Raw genomic sequence first — 23,033 nt, forward strand, 5'->3', positions numbered from 1 at the left:
TGCATTTCTTTAAATGTTTATGGGGTTATAAGATTGTTTTGATAACGGGTTAATTAATGAGTATGGGTGCAGTAGGTGTTTCACCGGTAGGTGGCGCTCTGAGCTGCCTGTTGCTCTGCCACACAGGCTGCGTCTCCCGTGTGCTCATTTAAATGCTGTTTTTCAGGTGAGAATAACCCTCAAGTTTATTTTAACGGAGTACTTTTATTATTTGGTACTGTTCGAGGAATGTTTAAGGAAATGTGTTCATGTGTTAAAAGATATTAGACGAGTTTTGTTGCGTTTCGGAGCCAGCAGCGGCTACAGGAAGTAGCCAACAGGCCGTGATGCTAGCTGGTTAGCACACACTGTAGCGGCGGGAAGACGGAATAGGTGGATGGACTTCACATAAAAATAAAGGTTAGATCATACACAAGAAACGTCAGCCTAAGAAAACCTTCAAATTAAATTTAAAAAATCCCATTTGACTTAAATATTCTTTCATTTTTATTGCTGTCAATGTTTAATTACATGGAAATGATTAAATAATTAAAAGCTTTAATCAGTTCAAAACAGAACTGTAAGGATTTGCTCATCCGAGTTTTCCGTTTCCTGTCGAGCTACACCTGGTTACCATAGTAACAGATCAAATCTGGAACAGGGCGGAGTAGAAGGCGGGTTCAGAGCAGCAGCTCTTATAGGAGAGGATGATGTCATTGATCAGGTGTTTCCTTCTGACGTGAGGCGGAGGGGCGGAGTCACTCTCTGAGCGACAGCGGTGAGAGCAGTTAGACACCATCTCTGTGAGCAGGAACCCTGAGGAGGACAGTCAGGTGTAACTACCACCCAATGGATCTTCAGAACCAAGCAGCCATCTTGTGATTGGTCCTCACCCAGAGACCTCCTGCTGGTCACCATCCCATTCACCAATGGGACGACCAGTCCCAGCTTGGTGGAGGCATTTCCAAGGAAGCAGATCCTGAAGAGTCCCGTCTTCAGAGGATGGATGAAGATCAACTGGATGTTGGAGGAACTAAGACAGAGATGAACAGTCTGTCAGACCTGGAGAGCCATGCTGGGCTTTACTGAAGCAGAACTTCAGGTCAGAACCACCGACCCAGATCCACTCACCCGGTCTCTGTCTGCGCTCTCGTCTCCAGCAGCAGATCGGTCAGAGGAAACTTCTCTGAAACACAAAGATCAGAAAAACATGGGCCACCAGACTCACCCTGCATGGAAAAGTGGGCGTGTCCCACAGAAGAGGGCGGAGCTTCCACCTTCTCTGATTTTGAATGTGCAATACTTCCTACGGCCACCAGGGACTGTCTTGTTCAGTCCGCTTCAATCTGACTCCAGTCCGTTTGCCTATAAAGTCCGGTTCAGTTGGTGAGTTGTGACTGCTAATCGACCTCCGACCTCTGACATTTCTCCTGGGGCTAGCAGCAAAAATGGCTCCTAGTCTTTAGCCTAAAGAGAAATCATTCAACCGCTAAAATCTGACGCCTCCATCTTGTTTCCATCTGGTGAAGAAGGAAGTTGCTCTCAGTGTCTTCAGATGTTTTTGTGTCGTTTCCTTCAGTGGTTCTTCGTGCAGCGCCCCCACAGGCCAGGAGGGGAACAGGTTGGTTCAGAACCACAGCAGCTGGAGGTGGATCAGATGATGGAGTTCTGGTTCCAGTAGAACCGGGTCGACCGGACCATCAGGAGGAGAAAACACCCATCAAAAACTGCATCCCTTTTCTTCAGGTGTTTCTGGATTCTGTTGATTGATCTGAAAATGATTTACTTACTTCACGAATTTCAGTTTCATCTCTTAGTTTTGTTCTGCGACTCACTGGAGTCAAACAAGAGAACAGAAAACCTGCTAGGAATGACTAATAGTTATTTAGCTAGTTAGTTACCAATGTCCTCAAAGCGTTCGACCCAAACAATCAGCAGCTTTGAGTCTGATTGGAAAAATGATGAGACACTCTGACAGAACCGGATGTCTTCTGATGGACGGGTCTGAACAGACACACAGATGAGGGACAGGTAAGACAGAAAAAAACGTGTATGTTAATATACAGGGTAGGTTGAGGGCGGAGCCTCACCTCAGCTCTTTTCTGGTTGGATGATGAAGCAGCGGCGTGCCCCGCCTCCTCAAAGCTTTTCAGCCAATCAGCTGCTTGGAAAATGAAGATAAATTGATCATCTTGGGTGTGATTGGTTACCATCTGTTATTTCAGAGTGACATCACCAAGCACTGACTGTAGGTGTGTGATGAAGGAACAATGAAGGCGATTTGCGTCAAAGCATCGGCAAACTTCAGGACGAACCTCCGTCCATCGAACACGCCGCCTCCGCTGTCCCCCAGAACAGCCTCAAATTCTGAAACCAGGAATCAGCCAGTTTGTTAACCGAAGAGTTCTGACACCTGAACACTCAAACAAAGGCCTCACCTGAACGACTGGCTCCGCCCACCTCTTCAGGACAACCAAGAGACGACAGGAAGTCCAAGAAAGGACCGCTGACGTGGGTCTGCTTCTCCACATTCCCCAAGATCTGCAGGGAGATGGACAGGTAAGACAGGACAGACTCGGAACCATCTGAGACAGGTGGACAGGTAGGACAGATGAGGAATACCTCTCTGGGTGTCTTCTGTCCTGCTCTCATGTAGAAGACAAACGCACAGTCACTGTTTCTGGATGGAAGCTGATCTAAACGTCTCAGGTTTTCTGAGAAACCTGGAAGAGACGAGTCCAGAGACAAGAGTGCGGGCTGCATGCTGTTGACACCTGGATCCTGCCGACAGGTGAAGGGAGGACAGATGAATGATGGACAGGTAAGCCCGATAAAACGAGTCCTGTTCCGATGTCTACCTTCACACTCTCCGGAGTCAGAAAACCCAGGTGGGACAGGAAGAGTCTGGTCACCTGGAAGCAGCTGATAGGAGGAGCTGGTCTGCAGGTTGCCATAGCAACTGAATGGCTGCTCAGCCCAGGCTGAACTTCAATTTCCTGTTGGGTCTTCAAGGTTACTCGCAGATGGTCCAACTGCTGCTGGTCCTGAAGTACAGATGTCCACACCTGAGACACACCTGTCCCCTGATCTGTGACAGCTCGGAACGTCTAGAACAGATTCTAATGGTTCTGGTTCTGGTCGGACTCAGGTCTTACCTCAGCAGGTCCAGTTCTGATCAGAGGAGGGATGCTCTGATCTGCTCCAACTAAAGGAACTCTCTCCATGAGCTCCGGAACCAGCTGGTGCTTGATGGAGCGTCTCTGTCCAGCGTCTTCAGCGGCGAGACGCACCTGTCTTGGGATTAGCGCAGCTTGCGTCTGTCCAAGAGACAAAAACTCACCTGAAGACTTTAGTTCTGCGGACCAATCGTGTTCTGGTTCTGTGGTGATGATAGAACCTCAACAGACTCCAGAGTAGGACCAAATGATACTGCAGCGCCACCATCAGGCTGGTTGAGGCACTGCAGCAGCATCACATAATCACCTGAATGGCTCGGGCATCTTTAGGCAGCAGGTGGAGCTGTAGACTCCAGCTGTGATGTCCCGACGGTCCCCTCAAGATCACCAGCAGAGATGGACTGGGCTCTGCAACAGGACCGGAACTATCAGTATCTCTGCAGTTCTGGGCTGAGGTTCTGTCTCTGGTTCTGGATCTACCTTGATCAGGTTGATCTGGTGTTGGCTCCAATGTGGCCAGAATCACAGAACCTTCCAGAACAAAATATCTGGACCTCTTCAGGCTGCTGTTATCCAACATCAGGGCGTTGTCTCTGAGCGACGGATCTGGACCCGCTCCGGAAACCTGCATGATACTGGACCAGAACCAGCTGCAGTTAGAATCCAGGAGCTAACTGGAGCAGAACCAGATGTACTTAGCTCCTCCTGGGTTCTAACTAAAGCTGGTTCTGGTATAGTTTGCTCCTGGTTTCTAACTGGATCAGAACCAGGACCATGTTTTAGTCACCAGCTCAGGGTTGCCTCCGCCGCTTCCTTCACCCTCAGAGAGGCCGGGTTCAGATCTTTGTCGTCCTTCCACACAACGTTCTGGTCCTGTCTGGACCTGCTGCCTGAGATCCCCAACTCCACAATCTCCAAAACCTCCAGCAGACACTCCTGGCAGTACCAGAAGGGACAGAGGCATTCACCTAGAGAACAGGAACCGACCCAGCTGGCTTCCAGAACAGTTACCCGATGTACAGACTTTAATCAGAACCGGATCAGAACCTGTGCAGGTTGCAGGTCAGTTACCTGCTGGTGCAGCAGAACCGGGTTCTGGGTCAGCCAAGTGTTCAGGCAGCAGAAAGCAGCGACGATGATAGAGTGCAGGTCTCTGGAGTGGAGCGGAGGAGGACGGCCGCACTGGAACACGATGTAGGTGCAGACAGAACCGACGGCCCGGCGCCGCTCCGAGGCCTCCACCTGGACCTCCACCTGCCGGACCACAGAACATACAGACTGATCTGGGTCGGAACCAAATAAAACAACAAGAGGACCAGATGGTGAAGCTGAGATCCACCACCGTTTGACCTGGTTTCAATAAAACTGGACTGTAGCCAGTTCTGGTATGTGTGTGTTCCCACCTTGGCCAGTCCTCCCAGTACTTCCAGTGCAGACAGACAAACTCCAGAGTCATTTCTCCACTGAGACGTCAAACGCTGAGTCAGCAGACGGACAACATGAACCCAAAGGACTGCTGCTTCCGATTGGGTAGCTAGTTACCATGGCAGCACACATACATCATCAGTGGTAGTTTACCAACACCCAAACAGCAAGGAAGACGGTCCTTTATATCCTACTTGGTGTCCTGGTCCTACTGGTTCCACTGGTCGCCCTGAATTGGACCTCCTGGTTCCAATGGTCAGACCTTCTGGACTGAAAATGAAGAGTTTATCTGACAACATGTTTGGTAAAACACTCTTCCTTTCGGCTTTTCCCTGTAGGGGTCGCCACAGTGAGTCATTGGTCTCCATCTAACCGCGTCTTCCACATCTTCTTCTCACACCAACCACCTTCATGTCCTCCTTCACTCCAGCCATAAACCTCCTCTAAGGTCTTCCTCTAGGCCTCCTGCCTGGCAGTTCCATCCTTCTACCGGTGTACTCCTATTTATCCATCCCCTTCACTCCCATAGAGAACCTTGAATCTTCATCTTGGCTGCCTCCAGCTCGGCCTCCTCTAAGCCAAACAGTATTGCTGGTCTCGCCACCGTCTTGTACATCTTTCCTTTCTTTCTCTCTGATTTTCTCATCACACCTACCAATCTGCTTGGACATATTTCTTCACTTCATTTTCACACTCACTGTTGATCTGAATTGTTGAGCCTAAGCACTTCAAATCCTTCACCCTCTTTATCCCTGTAACCTCATGTCTCCTTCTGGGTCCTTCTCTTGAGATTTTCCTTCACCTGTTCTCTCCTCACCATAGATCACGATTTCATGTGCAAACATCATAGTTCTGTCTAACGTCATCCGTCAACCAGGGCTCAGAGCCACTCCTAAGTGAAGTCTCACTTCCACCTTGAACACTCGTACACCTCTCCCCAGTCTTACAGCTCTCATACATGTCCCGAACCACTCTAACATACTTCTCTACTACTCCAGACTTCCTCATACAGCACCATAGTTCCTCTCTCAGAACCTTGTCACGTTTTCTTTAGATCTATAAAACTACAATCAAGCTGACATTCTCTGTACTTCTCTATCAACATCCTCAAAGCAAAGACTGCATCTGTAGTACATGCAGTCTTTGTATGTACTACAGATGCAGTAGTGGAATGGTTTCATGCCATTCCACTACCAAACCTACCTGACACACTTGTCACGTCCAAAACGTTCCTAACAAACTCCTCCTTTAAAAGATAACCCCAACACCATTTCTCTTCTCATCCACACCATGGTAGAACAGCCTGAACCATGTTCCTAGGCTTCTAGTCTTGCTACGTTTCCACCTGGTCTTCTGAACACACAATATGTCCACCTTCCTCCTCTGCCTACTCCCTAGCTTTCCCTATAATAGTCCCAACATTCAAAGTTCCTACTCTCAGTCCTAAACTCTTGCTAAAACACTTAATTGTAAAATAAATTAGATATGTTGATTTCACCAGTCAGAAAAAACTGGTAAGCTTGACTTGGAGAACTTACCTGATGAGGATCAGGTGAGGGAGGAGGAGCCTCTGCTGCAGCCGAGTCATGGACTACATTCAATATGGCGGCTGCAGAAACAAAGAAGTGATTAATGTCCATGAGGCAAAGCTGTGGAGAAAACCAGGAAGCAGAAACTGACCCAGGAGCAGCTGGATGTTGCATGTGTCTGTCTCTGTCTGCAAAGCTCCAATCAGAAGGCTGCGGAGGCGGAGCTTATAAGACAGGAAGGTTCCTGCTGTGGCATCCTCACAGCCCATCATCAAATCCACAGAGTTCTGCAGAACCACAGCCAATGTTGGTGGGATGGCAAGTCAGACTTGCTCATACGTTGCCATGGTTACAGAGGAGCTACCTGTATTTGGGCAGGTCCAAGCTGCACGGGGAGGGGCATCAGAGACAGCAGGATGAAGATGGAGGACCGCCTTAAATCCACAAGACTGACGAGGCCCTTAAACAGGATCAGATCCCTGGAAGCATCAACAGGAAGTTACCTGACGCTCACAATCATGCTTGGTTCAATTCAGAGAAAGATGTTTATTCACCTGCCCACCTGTCTACAGGAGCCCAGAGAGGACAACTCAAACGCCAGAGCAAGACTTTTCATCTGAAAGCTTCGTGATTCAAACCAGATTAAATTAAAAGGAGATTTGGTTCCTGTTATCTGATCTGGACCCGACGGTTCTGGCTGGTCCTGCCCTCAGTTTACTACAATACCCATAATACTCTGCTCCTCTCTGCAGGTATCTGTCCCCCTGATAGGATCAGGTGCATCAGAAGTAAGCAGGTTCACTACAAACCTTTTGTTCTGTTTTCTGTGTGGAAACCACAAATCCAGAACCCACTGACCCGACTGGCTCTGCTAGGACGGATCTGAAATCAGGTCTAAAACCTGATCCACATTCTAACATTCATGGAAACGCTCCCAACCTGATCTGAGCAGAGTCCTGCCCACTTCTAGTTCTGTACCGGAGGTGTTGGTACCTGTCCAGCAGTACCGTCTCCAGGACGGAGACAAAGGACGGCAGCAGCAGGTTGACCCCTCTCAGGTCACAGCAGAACAGACGGGTGGAGTTCAGCAGGACAGAGACCACGACAGGTGGACAGGCGTCCTGGAGGCTCCGCAGGAGAACCAGGTAGAACCTGACGGAGGACACCAGGGACAGGAGTGAGACGTGAGATGGACAAACCTGGAGAGGTGGACAGACAGTTACCTGGACAGGTAGATGGACTGAATGTTTTCTCCCGTCTTCTTGCAGGTGAAAATCCTACAGAGCGTCCCGCAGGCCTCTGCTCTCCCTGCTGCCCATCGGTCTGACATCACAGTGACATCAGCTTGTTTACCTGTTGGAGACAGGTGTCACAGGTGTGTAGCTGAGTCCAGGAATATCAGAGTATGGTCTATACTAGGAGCAGGTCCTACAGGACAAAGCATGCTAACAGGACAGACCTGAAGTTATCAGAGCGGCTTCAAACAGCCAGGAGCCAAACAGGTGCAGGAGGGAATCCGTGTTACACCTGAGAGGGTGGGCGGGGCATCGAGGGGCAGAGTTCACAGGAGGACAGGAAGAGCGCAGACGAGAGGAAGACTTCCAGTGATGGGGGGATGAAGGTGTCTGACAAGACAGAAGATTGAGGCCAATAAGTTCCAACATCAGATACAACCAGATGGCTGTATGATTTACCTGGACAGGTAAAGGTTTCTTTAGACTAGAAAGGGGACATATGTTTATTAGGATCATGCTCTGGATCAGCTTGGATCCAGGTTCTACCTGTTGTTTACGTGAAAGTGAGGAGCTTTTAATAGGCGGGGCTTCAGGTGTAGTGGGGAAGTTAACAGGTGTGGGCGGGGCACTTCCAGAACGAGGCCGTGAGAACTCTGCAGAGAAGAAGAAAAAGGTTGGATCACAGAGCGGCCTTCACTGAAGACAACGACAACAAACTGGCAGAGATTACCATACGATGGGAGGCGGTCTCTAAACGGACTTCTGCTCACAGAGAAACCTGGAGGGAAGATCACAGGGAGATGAACCGGAACCACAGAGGAGTTCTGATGGACAGGGTCGGTGGACTGAGGTTGTTTACCCAGAGAAGGCAGTCTGTCTCTGGATTGACTTCTGGCACCAAGTTCTGCAGAAACAAATAAACCATCACACCTGAAGCAGCTTTGCTCTGTTTAAACATGAAGATGTCTGGACTTCTCAAACTGGAGACCAACAGACACATTTTACCCCTTCATATGATCCAGAGAGGACAACACAAACACCAGAGCAAGACTTTTCATATGAAAGCTTCATAATTCAAACCAGATACTTCCCAAAGGCCTAGAAACTTCCATGGTCTTCCCTTTTGGATACACCAGAACCAGGGTTGGTTCTCCTTCATGGATGATCTGCTCCAGCCTTCCTCCATTAACTCTTGACTTCAGACCAGATACTGATGTTCTTCTGTAGCTTCTCTAGAACAACCCTGGTCATGTCCATCAAGACCAAAAAGTATTGTCAGACTCCAGCTCCACTTCCTCACAGAAACCTGAATTCAGAATCTTGTCTCCCTGAGCACCAGGTAAATCTTTCAGGTAATGGGGGATGCAAGGAGAAGATGTGAAGATCCAACAGATGGATTCTTGTTCATCACTCTGAACAAGCAGGCCTTCATATGAACTAATGTCCATCTCTCCAGTGTATGCTGGGTCTTCCTATGGGTCTCCTTCCAGTGGGACGCAACCAGAACACCTCACCAGGGAGGCGTCCATCTTAACCCGATGCAGGAGCCACTTCAACTGGCTCCTCTCAACGTGGAAGAATCTCACCCTAGCTCTAAGGGAGAGCCCAGACACCCTACGGAGGAAATTAATTTTGGCAACCTGCATCTGTGATCTTGTTCTTTTGGTCACTACCCAGAACTGGTGACCATATTTGTGGGTAGGTATGTATGTAACTTTATTTAAGCTGGCATGTCTCACTGAGATTAAAAATATCTTTTTCAAGACTACTAGGTGTGTAGATAGACCAATATTGACGAGCAGCTCTCTCGTCGCCACGATGGGTGGTGCAGTGCTCTCATCTTTGTAGATATAGCACCAATCCGTCTTTCAATTTCCCGCTCCATTTTTCCCTAATTTCTGAACAAGACCCCAAGATACTTAAACTCCTCCACCTGGAGCAAGACCTCTTCCCCAACCCAGGTTTATCCTTTTCCAACTCAGTCTTGGAGGCACTGGTCCTTTCTCCTGCTGTTTCACACTCATCGGCAAACTGCTACAGCAAGTGCTGTAGATCATGAACTGATGAAGCCAACAGAATCACATCACATCAGAGATGCGATTGTGAGGCTACCTAAACTGATCTTCTCAAAAGCCTGGCTGCACCTGCAAAGTGTGAAGTCACTGGAAGAAAAAACTGAATTACTGTCTATTTCTGCAACGAGGTCCAGTTAAGTTGGGTCTACCTGTGTTTGGTAGCAGATGTTCTGTTTGTCCCGAGTTTCTCACAGTCACACCTGCAGAGACAAGAAAACATTCAGACCCAGTTCGCTCAACCTCAAAAGCCCCTTTTCCACTAGAGCAGCTTTAACCAGTTCTGCCTCAGTCCGCCCAAGCCACATTTGTTTCCTTTAGCAGAACCTGTGCATTTCCTCTATATTTTTAATAGATTCTTCAGGGGTAGTACAAGCCGTGCATGGTGTGCAAGCGATCTGATTGAGAGCAGATTACATTTGTTGATCGGCTCATGATTTACATAACTGGAAGCTCCAAACAACATCTCAACCACTGCTGGGGAGCGGTGGACATGCCGTCTGCTACCAGAGACTTGCTCAGTATGGAGGAGCGGAATGACCGTGATTTAACAGGTCATTGTGATTCTGATTTGACAGTGCAGCTCTGCTCAACGTTCTGTTGGAGTTGCAGTTTGGTGCCAGTCTGTGAAACACCAAAACTACATAATATTTGTTTGGGCTATAGAAACCAAATATGTGTTATATTCCCTGTTTGGTCACTAGATGGGGTTGTAGGCATAAGAGTATGAGCCAAGGGGCAATAGGAAGTTGGCAGGTGTTGAACTTGGACAGGCATACAAGTTTTGAGTGTAGTTTGAAAAGACTGCAATTGAGGCAGATCCAACTCGACTAGAACCAAACCAAACATTAACTAGCTAGAAGGAGATCCAACATTGGAGAAGGGGCCAAACTCTTAGCTCCGCCTCTCTGTTCAGGACGTGGGGTCATTCTATACCTGTTCTTCATCATGGAGTTAAGGGGAGTTGGACAACCATCTGAACCAAGAATGAAGAAATGAGATCTTCCACTGATGTATGACCAGATGGAGAACTTTACCGAACAATTATGGTGTCAGAACTTTGGGCCTATAAGGTTCCTGTGGACGTCACTTTGTTCTGAACATCTTTCTCTCCAAACTGATGCAGGACAAGGAGGAGGCTGAACTGTAGGTAGTGATACCTGAACATGCCCTCAGCTCAGTAATTTGAGGAAGTGAAGAACATGGACCTCACTGATAAGACAGCTGTGGTCTCATCAAACAGGCTTTGGACCATACTGAGTTAATTCTGTGTAAGTTCTGGTTCTGTTGAAAGTTTTGTACCGAGGAAGGCGTCGACCATTTCACCGACTGATCTCATGACTCTGAAAAAGATTCCTGGCAGCTGAACGTCTTCATCCAAGGAGGAACCGGCTGCTGGGCCAATCAGATCCACTGGATTACTGCAGAAAACGGTAAACTCATCAGCAAGGTTTCCAGGCCAGAGGGAGGAGCATCAAGCAGTTACCTGAACAGGTGCAGGAACTTGAACCAGGTGTGAGAAACACGTTCACCTTCCATGTCTGCAGGAACCAGAGAAGCATCTTCACCTGGAACCTCGAAGGGAGGGAAGGAAGGTCCAAACATCTGAGGAAGGAGCCTGGGAGGAGAGTTAGGGTAGAGGTTAGGATTGGGACAGAGTGATCTGATACAGAACCAACAGAGATTCTCCAAAACAGCAGACAACTGCCTGGAACAAATGATAACATTGGAAGAGCTTCACTGCAGTGTTGGACCTTCAGAACTTCAGCAACATGACTTGGTGAAATCCTGAGGCTGTAGACGGACCTGGAGGTTAGTCCTGCAGCGACCCGGCTCCACTGCTCCACCACCGCAGGCTGATGCCTCCAGCTGCTGAACATCTGCCTGAACGTCTGCCACAACGAGCGGCACGGAAAACATCGAGAACATGCCAGCAGCCACACCTCCAGGAGGACCGCTACGGAAAGCTTCGACAAGCCTCCTGTCCATAGGTGAGATGCACAGGTAGAGGACAGATGGCATGATACACAAAAGCAGGTACTTTGTCTCACCTGCAGGAGTAGGCGGAGCCAACAGGGTGTGGTTGATGCGCAGCAGGAAATGCAGGAGAGTCTGCCAGGTTTCGCTGCTCATCATTGAACTCTCTCTGGCCAGAGACTGAGTCGAACTCAATACCTGCTGACAGAGAGACAGGTAGTCCGGACTCACCTGGCCTGACCTGAGAGGGACAAACGCAATATAGATCTCATCAGATGTTTGACTCAGGTTCTGATCTGAGTGAGGGTTTGATCTGAGGTCTGAGTTTATTTTGTGACTTCATGTGGATAGTCTGGTCTGGTTTCAGGTCCAGGTGAAACCAACTACCTGGGTAGGAAGAGGATGTAGAGATGCCGAAGGATCCTCTGGACATACAGATTAGGGTCTCTGCTGATTGGTGGAGGGGTGGAGCTTTTTTGGGACACCAGTGTCATCATCCAATCAGTGTAGACGTCCACACAGAGTTTGACAGTGTCTCTGTCCAATGGCAGAGTCAAACCGTAACAGAGGACCTCCATGGTCCACTTCACCTGAGCGTGAAGAGACATCAACATCTACCTGACACGTTTCTGGACTGAAACCAGAGGATCTGGATGAAACTTCAATCACAGCAGAACCAGAACATTTACCATCGGATCAGGAGACAGAATAGAAAGTTACAGATTAGTGCTCTTCATCACTGGTCAATCAGTAATCAATCAATCAGGGACCAATCTGTGATCCATCAGGGACCAATCTGTCATCTTTAGTAGCTGAAGAATGTTTTTATTGTAAACATCCATATGTCGTGTCCAGTTGCCATGGTTTCAGTTACAGAACACATCTGTTACCATGGTGACACATCGAACCAATCAAGTTCTCATTAAAATGGAATTGGATCTGATCAGATGGATTGATCAGTTGATTAGAGGTCAGAGGTTGACCTACTGTCTACTGCTCCCACTGCCACACCTGGTGTTTACCTGCCGGTCAGTACGCAGCAGGCTGCGGGTGCTGGGGTTTCCCAGGCCTGCTGCTAGGGGCTTCACCACGGCAACAGCAACATCTCTGCCCACAGAAGGCGGGAAACCGCTGAGCACGCTGATCTGGCCTTTCAGGAACTGGTCCATCATCACCAGTCAATCACAGCTCACCTGGAATAGACAGGTAAACTGGTCGCTACCTGACAGTAAATTAATAATTTCAAACATCCCAGAATCCTGCGGCTAGATGTTAGTAGCTTGTGGTTTAGCCGTCTGTATTCGGTCCAGTTGGTTCTGGTGGTGTTGGAACAGGAGCAGTTCTTCACTGTGAGGTGTTAATAAGCCTTGGTTTAATCAGAGAGAGAACCGACTGATTACAGGTGAGCTCACAGCAGATTCACTCAGGTGAGCTGTGAAACAGAACGGATCACATGATGGGGACCGCACATGCTCAGTCCATCACTGTCAACAGGATTAGTCTGATGTAATCAGAGTACTGCAGGAGTAATCAGTAGTTCTAATCAGAACATTAGTACCAATTACTTTAGGCCTAGTCAAATCACAATAGTTCTTATCAGTACCATAGATCTAAGCAAAGTACATTAGTAGTCAAATTACTTTAGTTCTAATAATCATAGTACAGTAGCTCTTACCAGAGTACTTTAGTACTATTCAGAGTACAGGATGTTAAACGAAGCTTCACATAAAGCCGGTTTGAACAGAACCATCCAGAACCAAATGGACCTGAAGGAGGAACCTGTTGCTCTGGTTCCGATCTGATGACGCAGCAGAACCTTCTTCAGGTGAGTCGCTGCCTGATGGACCGGACCGGGTCAAGCAGCCAGTCCTCTCTGGTTCTGAAGGTCGAAGCTCTGCTCCTGTTCTCCCTGAGCGCTGACTGGCAGGCTGAGCAGCAACAAGTTTACAGTCAACAAGCCTTCCCCTGCTGGCTGCTCCCTCTGCTGTGACGGAACATGGAGCTCCGACCCAAACGGACCTGCCGGCGCCGCCCGACTGTCGCTGAATGATTACTGCAAACATTAACCTCCAGGCCCGGTTCTGGTCCGGCTGGCTGCTCCACCTCTTCATCTTCTGGGAGGTGGAGCTTCAAACTGAGGGCTTCAGGTGTCGTCTGCAGGTAAGTTCTGTTTCCATGGTAACTGGTGAATGAGAAAAGGCTCAGAGGGTTGATGAGTAACCCACCAAGCTGCAGGGACTGGTTCTGGTTGGTTCTGCTGGGGCGCCGTCAGAACCGGGACGCCGTAAAGAAATAGAAACGGAAGCCAGGATTTGGTTCAGATCAGAGTTTATTTTCGTTTCCCTTCAAACCAACATAAAATCAACGAGCAGCGCTCGTTTCCATGGAGATACGGAGCCAACGCAAAGAAGACTTCTGATTAATATTGTTTACAAGAGACCCATTTTGATAGTGATGTAAAACAGAAGAACACCCTGAGAGTACGGCAGCTGATCAGGTCCAAACGGGCCTCAGGTCAGTACGGCTGCTTCTTGATGAACCTGGTGAACATGGCGAAGGCGGCGACAGGTTTATCTGTTGGAACCATGTGACCAGAGCCCTGCAGGACCACAAACCAGCCAATCAGCAACGAGAACCATCACCTCAGTGATGATGATGATGATGATGACATACCTTCACTGTGAGGAAGGCTATGTTGTTAAATTCTTTGACGAAGCCTCCGATCTGATGACCATCCAGACCGTCATAGACCCAGGGACGCCTCTGGACCTCCACCTAACACACAGGTAAACACACCTGAGGACCTCTGAAGGCTTTTCATAAAACCAGGACCGCGGGTTAAGCTGGATTTTACAAATATCCTGGCTTAATTAAGCATCCTTTGATTTTACAAAAGCAGTAGTACAGTTAGCCTGCTCCAGGCCAGGCTGCCTGGCTGCCCGACCGCCAGGCTGCCCGACCGCCTGGCTGCCCGACCGCCTGGCTGCCCGACCGCCTGGCTGAGTTGAGGTGTCTTGGCGGACCACCAGGCTGCCCGACCGCCAGGCTGCCTGGCCGCCCGACCGCCAGGCTGCCCGACCGCCAGGCTGCCCGACCGCCAGGCTGAGTTGAGGTGTCTTGGCGGACCACCAGGCTGCCCGACCGCCAGGCTGCCTGACCGCCAGGCTGCCCGACCGCCTGGCTGCCCGACCGCCTGGCTGCCCGACCGCCTGGCTGCCCGACCGCCTGGCTGCCCGACCGCCAGGCTGCCCGACCGCCTGGCTGCCCGACCGCCTGGCTGCCCGACCGCCAGGCCGCCAGGCTGCCCGACCGCCAGGCTGAGTTGAGGTGTCTTGGCGGTGCCGTTTAAACATCAAACTTTTCCCCAGTTAATATCCAAGAACACCTGTAGTTTCCAGGCTCTGGTCTGGTCAACATTTTGGCCACATCCTTCCCAGATTCTGTCAAATGTTCTCGTTAGCCTGGTCAGGTGATCGTTACCTGCTGCTGTAGAGACTCCACAAACCACTCGTCGCCCAGGAAGTTGCAGGCCATGTCCACGTCTCCGTTGTAAACTAGGACCCGGTACTTCTGCAGAGAGCACATCACAGAACACCTGGAACCAAACCTGGATCACACCTGCACCCAATCAACAGTGACGTCAGACCACGTTTTTCAGTAACGAGTAACTAACGCGTTACTGTTTCAAATCCAGTAATCAGATTAAAGTTACTTACCCCAATCACAGTACCATGCCGTGTATTTTTTTCTAATTTAATGTCCTCTACGCGTTTGGGGAGTGATCCCCGTTTCTACGCGCCAGCAGCAGCTGGTCGCACGCTGCGACAGGAATGTTAACAGTGGCGGGAGGAGAGATGCTTAGCAGCTGGAAAAACGAACAATTTTGAGTCCAACTATTAGTGACTTCGGGCTGTTTTTTCTAAAACTGCGGTTTCTTGGGCTCATTTTTGAACCTGAAGTTACTTATTTGGGTTTGCAAATAAGCAGAGACACGTAATAAAGCCCAGAATTATTCTGTTGGTTGTGGTCAGACTCTCCCTGTCCATCACTTCCTGCTGTGTCTTTATTAATGTCATGTTAAAATATTACCTCTGAATGACGTCGAGCTTCGCGCTGCAACAAACTGCAGACATCGAGACTAAAACATGAAAAACAGCCATAAATGAACGAGTCCGTAAAGTTTCGCAACTAAACGCCATTATAATTATTAATCTTATTAATATTGAGGGGCTGGGGTTCTAAATCCACAATAGTGGATTACACAAAAACACGCAAAAGTTACAGAAGTGTTTTTTACCATTATAGCCATTAAACAATGGGATGTTACCATTATGAAATAAGTGGCATTTAAGAATTGGCAAAGCTAATGTGAGGTGGCAGAGGGTTACCGCCAGCAGCTGCAGAAAAGAACTAAAGAAGAAGTATTGTAACTTAGTTACTTTCCAAATCAAGTAAATAACCTGATTAAAGTTAGTTTTTCAAAGTAACTATGCATCACTGATAACCAATCAGAACCCTCACTGCATTCAACTTCCTGCTCAGACAGGAAGTTACAGGGGCTGTGGCGAAGTCACTGACCAGAGCTGACAGCAGCTTTAGGTACTGCTTCCTGACGTCCATGTAGAGCCGGCCGTACATCAGGTTCACCTCAGAACTACAACACCAGACAAGACGGGTCAGAGATATGCCGGCGTGTCCCCCGCAGACGGGACAGGTGAGACGGACGGCTACCTGCAGATAGCCCAGTCCAGAGCGTCGGGACTGATGTGCAGAGCCTTCTTGACGTAGGCGTTGTTCAGGTAGAGACTGGACGGCGTGGAGTTGGTGCAGGGCGGATCCAGGCGGACGGACAGGTGCGCAGCGGCCAGACTCATCAGCTTCTGCAGTCAGAGGAGCAGCAGGCGAGAAGCTGAGAACAGGTGAGTCCATCTCAACTAGGCAGCAGGTGAGTTCACACACCTGGTTCCACTGGCGAGTCTCCTGATGGTTGATGAAGATGTTCCCCATGTCTCTGACCACCAGCTGCCCATGGTCCACACTGAGACCCCAGAAACCATCAGCCAGGCTGACCATCCAGAACTCACCTGCTGCAGGTGAGGTAAACCAGGTTACAGCTTACCTGAATCTGTGAGGGACTCCACCCGCACACGGAGCATACAGGTTGTAAATGTTGAGCCCTGAACTGTAAAGGATCGTCTGGACATCCGACAGCTGCAGAGAGAGAACACCTGGACTGAACACCTGGACTGAACACCTGGACTGAACACCTGAGGAACAGGAGGCTGGTGGAAGAATCATCCGTCTACAAACTCGTTCATCCAACAGCCTTGAACCAAACTTATAATTCTGTAGAAGGAAGCTTTGAATTATAGATTCCACACAGCAGGTGAATGTGACCTGGCTTTTTCACAGCGGTCTGAATGGCACAGTTCTACCCGCAAACATAAATAAAATAAAACAAACAATTCTGACCTGCTGCACTTCCTGATGTGGAATTAAATTGTACCCGATACTTTTCAAAATGTCGGCAGTCTGAGGGGTCACGTCGCATTTTATTGGCCATTTTCACCGCCGTAGACAGAGCGCTGCGGCGGCCATCTTTACCGCCGTAGACAGAGCGCTGCGGCGGCCATCTTTACCGCCGTAGACAGAGCGCTGCGGCGGCCATCTTCACCGCCGTAGACAGAGCGCTGCGGCGGCCATCTTCACCGCCGTAGACAGAGCGCTGCGGCGGCCATCTTTACCAGCATTCACACATTGTGGTTGCATTTAATTAGTAGCAGGAGAAAAGAAAGTAAAAAATGGTATTTTATAAAATAAATAAAAGTTATGGTCGTTAACGAAGCAGCTGCGGTTCCCTGGTTTCCTCCACCAGCAACGGAGTTTCCCCTCATTCATTCCCTGATTTTCATGGATCAGATAAAACGGCATCGGATAAATAGTTTGAATGTTATGTTGTGTATTTCGATGTGTTTTTGCATCGTTGATGCCCAACTGTTCCAAATGGAGTCGCCATCGGACGCTACTTTTTTTTTCTTAAACATAAACTTACTGATTTTAACAAGAAACATACATATTATCACTTACAAATACTTAAAATATAGACCCAGTGAAGACAAAAACCAAAAAGACACACACACAGGGGAGGAGAAAAATAAATAAAAATAAGTTTGCAGCAGACCCTCAACAGACCAACCAGTATAAACATCAGTTTGTCTCACCATTAGACTTTATAACAAACCCTTTTTCCACCCATCGAGTTGGGCATCATTCTGGCCCAGCCAAGTGTAAAAGAAGGACCAGATTTCCCAAAATGTATCAAGTTTGTTCTTAGTAAAATGGCTGATTTTCTCAAGTGCAAAGTAAAATGTGTCCATTGTGAGATTCCACATAATGTCTTTCTTCATGAGGATGCAATGCAGCGTTTAGCTTCCAAAAAGGAGACATTAAGTAAAGATCTCAAGTTGTTTGGGATAAAAAAGTCCTCAGGATAAATATTCAAGATGCACATTTTAGGATCTAAAGGAACCTTTTTACTAATCATCTGACTAATCACAATCAATACTTCCTTCCAAAACGCCAACACTAGGACACGCCCACAGACAATGAAATGAGGAACCTTTTTGGGAAGTAAATTTAATGCAAATTTAGAAATTAAAGTGATGATGCAGTTTAACTGGAGTGAGGTTTTGCCTATTCAGCCATTTGTATTGTAGTCATTTGGATTTTGTGTATGAATCAAAGTGCAGTCGATTCACTCGACACGTTTTCTCCCAAATCTGTTTCCCGTGTTTTTAAAATGTTGGCTGAAGATTCTTCACATTTGTCAACAAACGGAATAAAGAGACACCTGTCCTCCTCCGTCACACACAGTGATGTCTTCTAGTGAAGACAAAGAGCAAGATTATTTTGTTGCTTGGATAAAATGAAACTCTGAACCTGAAGATATTTATAGAAATGTTTAGTAGGAATATCATGTTTGTTTTAAGTTCCTCCCTGTAAAGAGATCAGATATCTTAACTAACCCCTCAGCAGACAGAGTTTAAATCCTGGCTCTGCTCAACCTGGACCAAAGTCCCTGTTTCCAAAAATGGGTGAGAACTGGGATAGTTGTTGCTTTTCTCCCAAATAATCTTTTTGCCAGATAAGCATTGTGTTTTTCAGAAAAGGTTTTTGTTTGTTTGTTTAATAAGCTTTATCCTGTCTGATAATAATAAAGAATAGAGTCCATTGTAACCCAGGCTGGAGGCTGTGAGGAAGTGAAACAGCTGCCCAGAAACACCACAAAGGATTTGGCAAATGTAAACCTCCTCTGTAAAAAAGCAGGTAAAAGAGAGACGGTCTCAATCTGGACGCTTATCGTTCCAAGTGAAGCTGGAAAAAGTTTTATTTCCTTAAAGTAGGAGGCGGGCGGGGAAAGTGGAACTGATTGGAAAACGTCTAAAAATGTTGGCAATATTGTCATTTTTATAATATTGATGCAGCCAATTAAGGAAACGGGTAGTTTGGACCATCTTTCTATTAATTGGATAAATGACTGTAAGGTTGGAATCGGACGGCTAGTTTTAGCAAACTGTAGCTTACAGGGATTCAACTCTTCAAATTCCAATGACTGGTAGTTCAGCAACACAAGCTTGTCTGCTGTGAGTCCTTCCTTCCTTCCTTCCTTCCTTCCTTCCTTCCTTCCTTCCTTCCTTCCTTCCTTCCTTCCTTCCTTCCTTCCTTCCTTCCTCCCTTCCTTCCTCCCTCCTTCCTTCCCTCCCTTCCTTCCTTCCTTCCTTCCTCCCTCCTCTCTTCCTCCTTCCTTCCCTCCCTCCCTTCCTTCCCTCCCTCCCTCCCTTCCTTCCTTCCTTCCTTCCTCCCTCCTCTCTTCCTCCTTCCTTCCCTCCCTCCCTCCTCTCTTCCTCCTTCCCTCCCTCCCTTCCTTCCTCCCTCCTCTCTTCCTCCTTCCTTCCCTCCCTCCCTTCCTTCCTTCCTCCCTCCTCTCTTCCTCCTTCCTTCCTCCCTCCCTTCCTTCCTCCCTCCCTCCCTTCCTTCCTCCCTCCTTCCCTCCCTCCCTCTCTTCCTCCCTCCCTCCCTCTCTTCCTCCTTCCTTCCCTCCCTCCCTTCCTTCCTTCCTCCCTCTCTTCCTCCTTCCTTCCCTCCCTCCCTTCCTTCCTCCCTCCTCTCTTCCTCCTTCCTTCCCTCCTTCCCTCCCAACTTAGATCCATCACTACTGTAGTTCATCAATAAACTAAGAATTGATCTTTTAAAAGGTTATTGAATTGTTGTTGGAACATAAACTAAATACTAAATTAATCTACTCTTGTGTTCATTTAAAGCTAATTTGGGTCTTTAAGCATCAATATCCATGTCAGCAGTGAAGGATGTTTTCATGTCGGGCCTCATCAGGCTCCAAGTAACAGACTGACCCGTTCAGCTGTTATTTTCCTGATGGTCAGTCGATAACCAGTCATTTTGCTCTAAATTATCAATAATTTTATTGATAAAACTGATATCAGACGGCGGCGGCCCCCCACTGGGCCCGGCTCAGACTCACCTTTTCAGTGCAGTTTGGGTTCTGGTTGTTGTGGAAGTCGCACTTCCCGCCGCCGCAGCAGAACATCTGAAGCTCCGCCCACAGCTGGCTGCCCAGCAGGCCGTGGTAGTAGGCAAAGTAAACCAGGGAGTTATCGTTCAGCTCGTAGCTCGACATCCCGTTGCCCACAGCAACGCCCTGCAGCACAGGTCAACGGCGTCACACAGGCTGGTGAGGTCACCTGAACGGGTCAGAGGCGGAGCAGAACCTGCAGGTTCAGGCTGGAGTCCTCCATGACTCGCTCAGCGAGCGTCGGGATGTAGATCCCACCGTAACTTTCTCCGGTCAGGTACAGCTCGTTGCTGCTGTACTCTGGAAACAGTCTGAAGAACTCCTTCAGGGCCAGGTAGTTGTTCATGGACACCTGCAGACACAGAGCGACTCACACACCTGAGTCTCAGGTGCTCAGGCAGCCATGAACCAATCAGAAGCAGCGTTGGGAGCTCATCACTCACCTCGGTGTCATTGGTTTTGTAATTCTTATCGTCAGAGTACGAGAAGCCGACACCCACTGGAGACTCCAGGTACAACATGTTGGCAATCTGCAGGTGAGCAATGAGCCAATCAGCTTTCAGTACTCAGTAACCACACCCCCTCAGTCACATGGCCTACCTTGTTCCAGGAGTACGGGTTGTACTGCAGCGTCACTCCGTCGTCCTGGATCTGGAGGAGAGGAAATCAAACGGTGCGCACTGATTTCATACAGGTAAAGTGGGCGGAGTCAAGGGTTAGCTACCAGGAAGGGTCCATGCTCGGTGAGCAGTCCGTCCAATGAGCTGCAGCCCGGACCGCCGTTCAGCCACAGAACCACCGGGTCGGACGGCGGCTTGCTCTGAGACTCCACAAACCTGAGAACCAGAACCAGACCCTGCTCAGGTGAGGCAGCAGCAGCCAGGTGAGGTGCAGGAGCTCAGGTACTGACCAGTAGTGAAGGTGTTTCCCATCCGCCAAGCTCAGGTATCCAGAGTACTGCCTGAAGCTCGGCTGCTTCTGGAGCCCAGGAAGGAAGCCGATCTCATCTGCAGAGGGAGCGGCGCCGGCGCCCAGCAGGAACGTCAGGAGGAACCACAGGAACACCTGCATCTGAGGCGGGACAGGAAGTGACATCACCATCTACACCAGAACCTGGACAGGAAGTGACATCACCAACTACACCAGAGCCTGGACAGGAAGTGACATCACCAACTACACCAGAGCCTGGACAGGAAGTGACATCACCAACTACACCAGAGCCTGGACAGGAAGTGACATCACCAACTACGCCAGAGTCTGGACAGGAAGTGACATCACCAACTACACCAGAGCCTGGACAGGAAGTGACATCACCAACTACGCCAGAGCCTGGACAGGAAGTGACATCACCAACTACACCAGAGCCTGGACAGGAAGTGACATCACCAACTACGCCAGAGTCTGGACAGGAAGTGACATCACCAACTACACCAGAGCCTGGACAGGAAGTGACATCACCAACTACGCCAGAGTCTGGACAGGAAGTGACATCACCAACTACGCCAGAGCATGGACAGGAAGTGACATCACCAACTACACCAGAGCCTGGACAGGAAGTGACATCACCAACTACACCAGAGTCTGGACAGGAAGTGACATCACCAACTACACCTGTCAGGTAGTTGCTCCTCTGATTGATGCATTTGATATTTTCCGTTTGTCTGTTCTCGTCCAATCAGAGCCTTTAGAGGCCAACGTGTTGCCTGATTGGCCGGCTGGACTCAGGCAGGTCCGGCTCTAACTGGACCTGCTGCAAAGGTAGGAAGGAGGAGGACGGGCCCCTTAGAACCATTTTACATGCCTAGCCATGGCAAACGGATCAGAACCAAAGGCTTCAACACACCTGGAGAAAAACTGGACCTGGTGCTCCAGAATCAGAACACCACCAGATTTATGACCACAACCAATCCGGACCTTCTGTTCTGGACCACCTGCAGAACTTAGTGTCACTGTAGGAGAACCCAGATTCGGTCCAATGCAGGTCCATCCCATCATCAATAAGCTGCTGATCCCAAACAGACCACCAGGGGGTTCTGCAGCAGAACCGGGCCTAAACAGGAAGTTCTGTCGGTTTCAGTCAGCTGCCTCGAACAGGTTCGGTCCAGAACGACCCATTATTTAAATTCTGATCCGCTTCAGCAGGGAGTAACTTTATTAAACCCCAAGACAAAAACGCCAAACTTTTATGAGAACCAGCAGAACTTCCTTTAAAAAGGGGGACAGTCGGAACCCAAACAGAACCGTCAGGATCCAGATTCAAACCGAAAGAAACACAGATTTCACCAAGAGACCCGGAAACGGCCTCAGCCCGGACCAGAACCGGGTCAGAACCGAACCAGAACGAGGGGGGTTCGTCCAGGACAGGTTAGACCAGCTAAAACCAGCTGGGTCCAGCCGGAACCAGAACCCCAGTATGACAAAAACTCACCTTTCAGAGTTAACCTGTCCGCGCGTGGCAGTCAATCTGGTCACTGCGGGTCATGTGACTGACGACAGCCGGTCATGTGACTCTGTTCCTCTAGTTAAAGTCACGTGTTCAGCTGAGGACTTCCTGGTTCTGGTTCAACTGGGTCGAGTTTTCATAAACAAACGTTTTTCATTTCTAAACGCAGCTTTCCTCCACAACAGATGTTTTATTAAAACAATCAGCCATCCGATACAAAATAAATTATTCTTAACTCCGGTAAATAACATAAAATAAAATAGTTCTAGTAATTTAATTACTCTGAATCTGTGATGCACCTGTTCTGGCACTGGCTCACTACCGCCCCCTTCTGGGCCGAAGTGATATTAGTACAGGAAGCTTGATTCTGATTTCGGTTTAAGACGGAACAGTGTTCTGAATCTACATCAATAACAAAAATTATATTTCTTAAACAACGTTTGAAAGACTGACCAGAGAGCGCCCCCTCATGGACAGACAGCAGTTCCATATAAACCTCTCATATTCGCCGGATTATTTCTCCGGGTTGTTTATTAACCCCATTCCTCTTTTTATTTTAAAACTTGTTTAATTCCAGCAGCTTATGTGTAACTGGTGAAAGAAAGAA

The 23,033-nt window shown here is 48.6% G+C and overlaps 2 protein-coding genes across 5 annotated transcripts; both read right to left on the reverse strand.

The window, feature by feature from the left end:
• Positions 1 to 215: 215 nt before the first annotated feature.
• On the reverse strand, positions 216 to 13,607 carry LOC103460356 (ral GTPase-activating protein subunit beta). Of its 3 annotated transcripts, XM_008402474.3 has the most exons (33): positions 13,069 to 13,607; positions 12,416 to 12,586; positions 11,781 to 11,983; positions 11,468 to 11,634; positions 11,223 to 11,397; positions 10,903 to 11,034; positions 10,719 to 10,837; positions 9,569 to 9,619; positions 8,204 to 8,248; positions 8,075 to 8,122; positions 7,891 to 7,997; positions 7,569 to 7,734; positions 7,333 to 7,462; positions 7,103 to 7,261; positions 6,474 to 6,588; positions 6,261 to 6,396; positions 6,119 to 6,189; positions 4,775 to 4,850; positions 4,559 to 4,689; positions 4,227 to 4,409; positions 3,943 to 4,091; positions 3,636 to 3,790; positions 3,463 to 3,563; positions 3,135 to 3,296; positions 2,838 to 3,023; positions 2,602 to 2,760; positions 2,418 to 2,520; positions 2,227 to 2,346; positions 2,070 to 2,140; positions 1,881 to 1,983; positions 1,111 to 1,165; positions 873 to 1,012; positions 216 to 795 (listed from the first exon to the last, which is right to left on the reverse strand). In XM_008402474.3, the coding sequence occupies exons 2-33, from the start codon at positions 12,563 to 12,565 to the stop codon at positions 626 to 628; spliced, it is 4,038 nt and encodes a 1,345-aa protein (XP_008400696.2). In that variant the 5' UTR covers positions 12,566 to 12,586; positions 13,069 to 13,607; the 3' UTR covers positions 216 to 625. The 3 variants fall into 3 exon arrangements, with proteins under 3 accessions (XP_008400696.2, XP_017158752.2, XP_017158751.2); XM_017303263.2 differs by having other exon boundaries at positions 2,892 to 3,023; positions 8,075 to 8,248; XM_017303262.2 differs by having other exon boundaries at positions 8,075 to 8,248.
• Positions 13,608 to 13,704: 97 nt separating this feature from the next.
• On the reverse strand, positions 13,705 to 22,555 carry ctsa (cathepsin A). 2 transcript variants are annotated; one of them, XM_008402478.3, is made up of 14 exons: positions 22,412 to 22,555; positions 20,894 to 21,054; positions 20,708 to 20,819; positions 20,584 to 20,634; positions 20,427 to 20,513; positions 20,180 to 20,335; positions 19,933 to 20,109; positions 16,513 to 16,604; positions 16,353 to 16,431; positions 16,125 to 16,273; positions 15,972 to 16,047; positions 14,874 to 14,963; positions 14,067 to 14,168; positions 13,705 to 13,992 (listed from the first exon to the last, which is right to left on the reverse strand). In XM_008402478.3, exons 2-14 carry the CDS (start codon positions 21,052 to 21,054, stop codon positions 13,909 to 13,911), a joined length of 1,416 nt encoding a protein of 471 aa, XP_008400700.1. In that variant the 5' UTR covers positions 22,412 to 22,555; the 3' UTR covers positions 13,705 to 13,908. The 2 variants fall into 2 exon arrangements, with proteins under 2 accessions (XP_008400700.1, XP_017158756.2); XM_017303267.2 differs by lacking the exon at positions 22,412 to 22,555 and having other exon boundaries at positions 20,894 to 21,099.
• Positions 22,556 to 23,033: the final 478 nt, after the last annotated feature.

Source organism: Poecilia reticulata, chromosome 5, assembly GCF_904066995.2.
Source record: "Poecilia reticulata chromosome 5, P_reticulata-male-v2, whole genome shotgun sequence".
NCBI classification, from domain to species: domain Eukaryota; kingdom Metazoa; phylum Chordata; class Actinopteri; order Cyprinodontiformes; family Poeciliidae; genus Poecilia; species Poecilia reticulata.

Excerpts from the sequence above, each read along its gene's own strand:
- LOC103460356 (XM_017303262.2), bottom strand. The coding sequence starts at position 12,565 with ATGATGGACCAGTTCCTGAAAGGCCAGATCAGCGTGCTCAGCGGTTTC. Across the intron at positions 6,589-7,102 it reads GAGACGGTACTGCTGGACAG|GGATCTGATCCTGTTTAAGG; the intron begins GTACCAACACCT and ends TGATGCTTCCAG. Across the intron at positions 796-872 it reads GACCAGCAGGAGGTCTCTGG|GGTTCCTGCTCACAGAGATG; the intron begins GTGAGGACCAAT and ends TGTCCTCCTCAG.
- ctsa (XM_017303267.2), bottom strand. The coding sequence starts at position 21,084 with ATGGTGATGTCACTTCCTGTCCCGCCTCAGATGCAGGTGTTCCTGTGG. Across the intron at positions 20,336-20,426 it reads ACAAAACCAATGACACCGAG|GTGTCCATGAACAACTACCT; the intron begins GTGAGTGATGAG and ends CTGTGTCTGCAG. Across the intron at positions 20,110-20,179 it reads ACTCCAGCCTGAACCTGCAG|GGCGTTGCTGTGGGCAACGG; the intron begins GTTCTGCTCCGC and ends CCTGTGCTGCAG.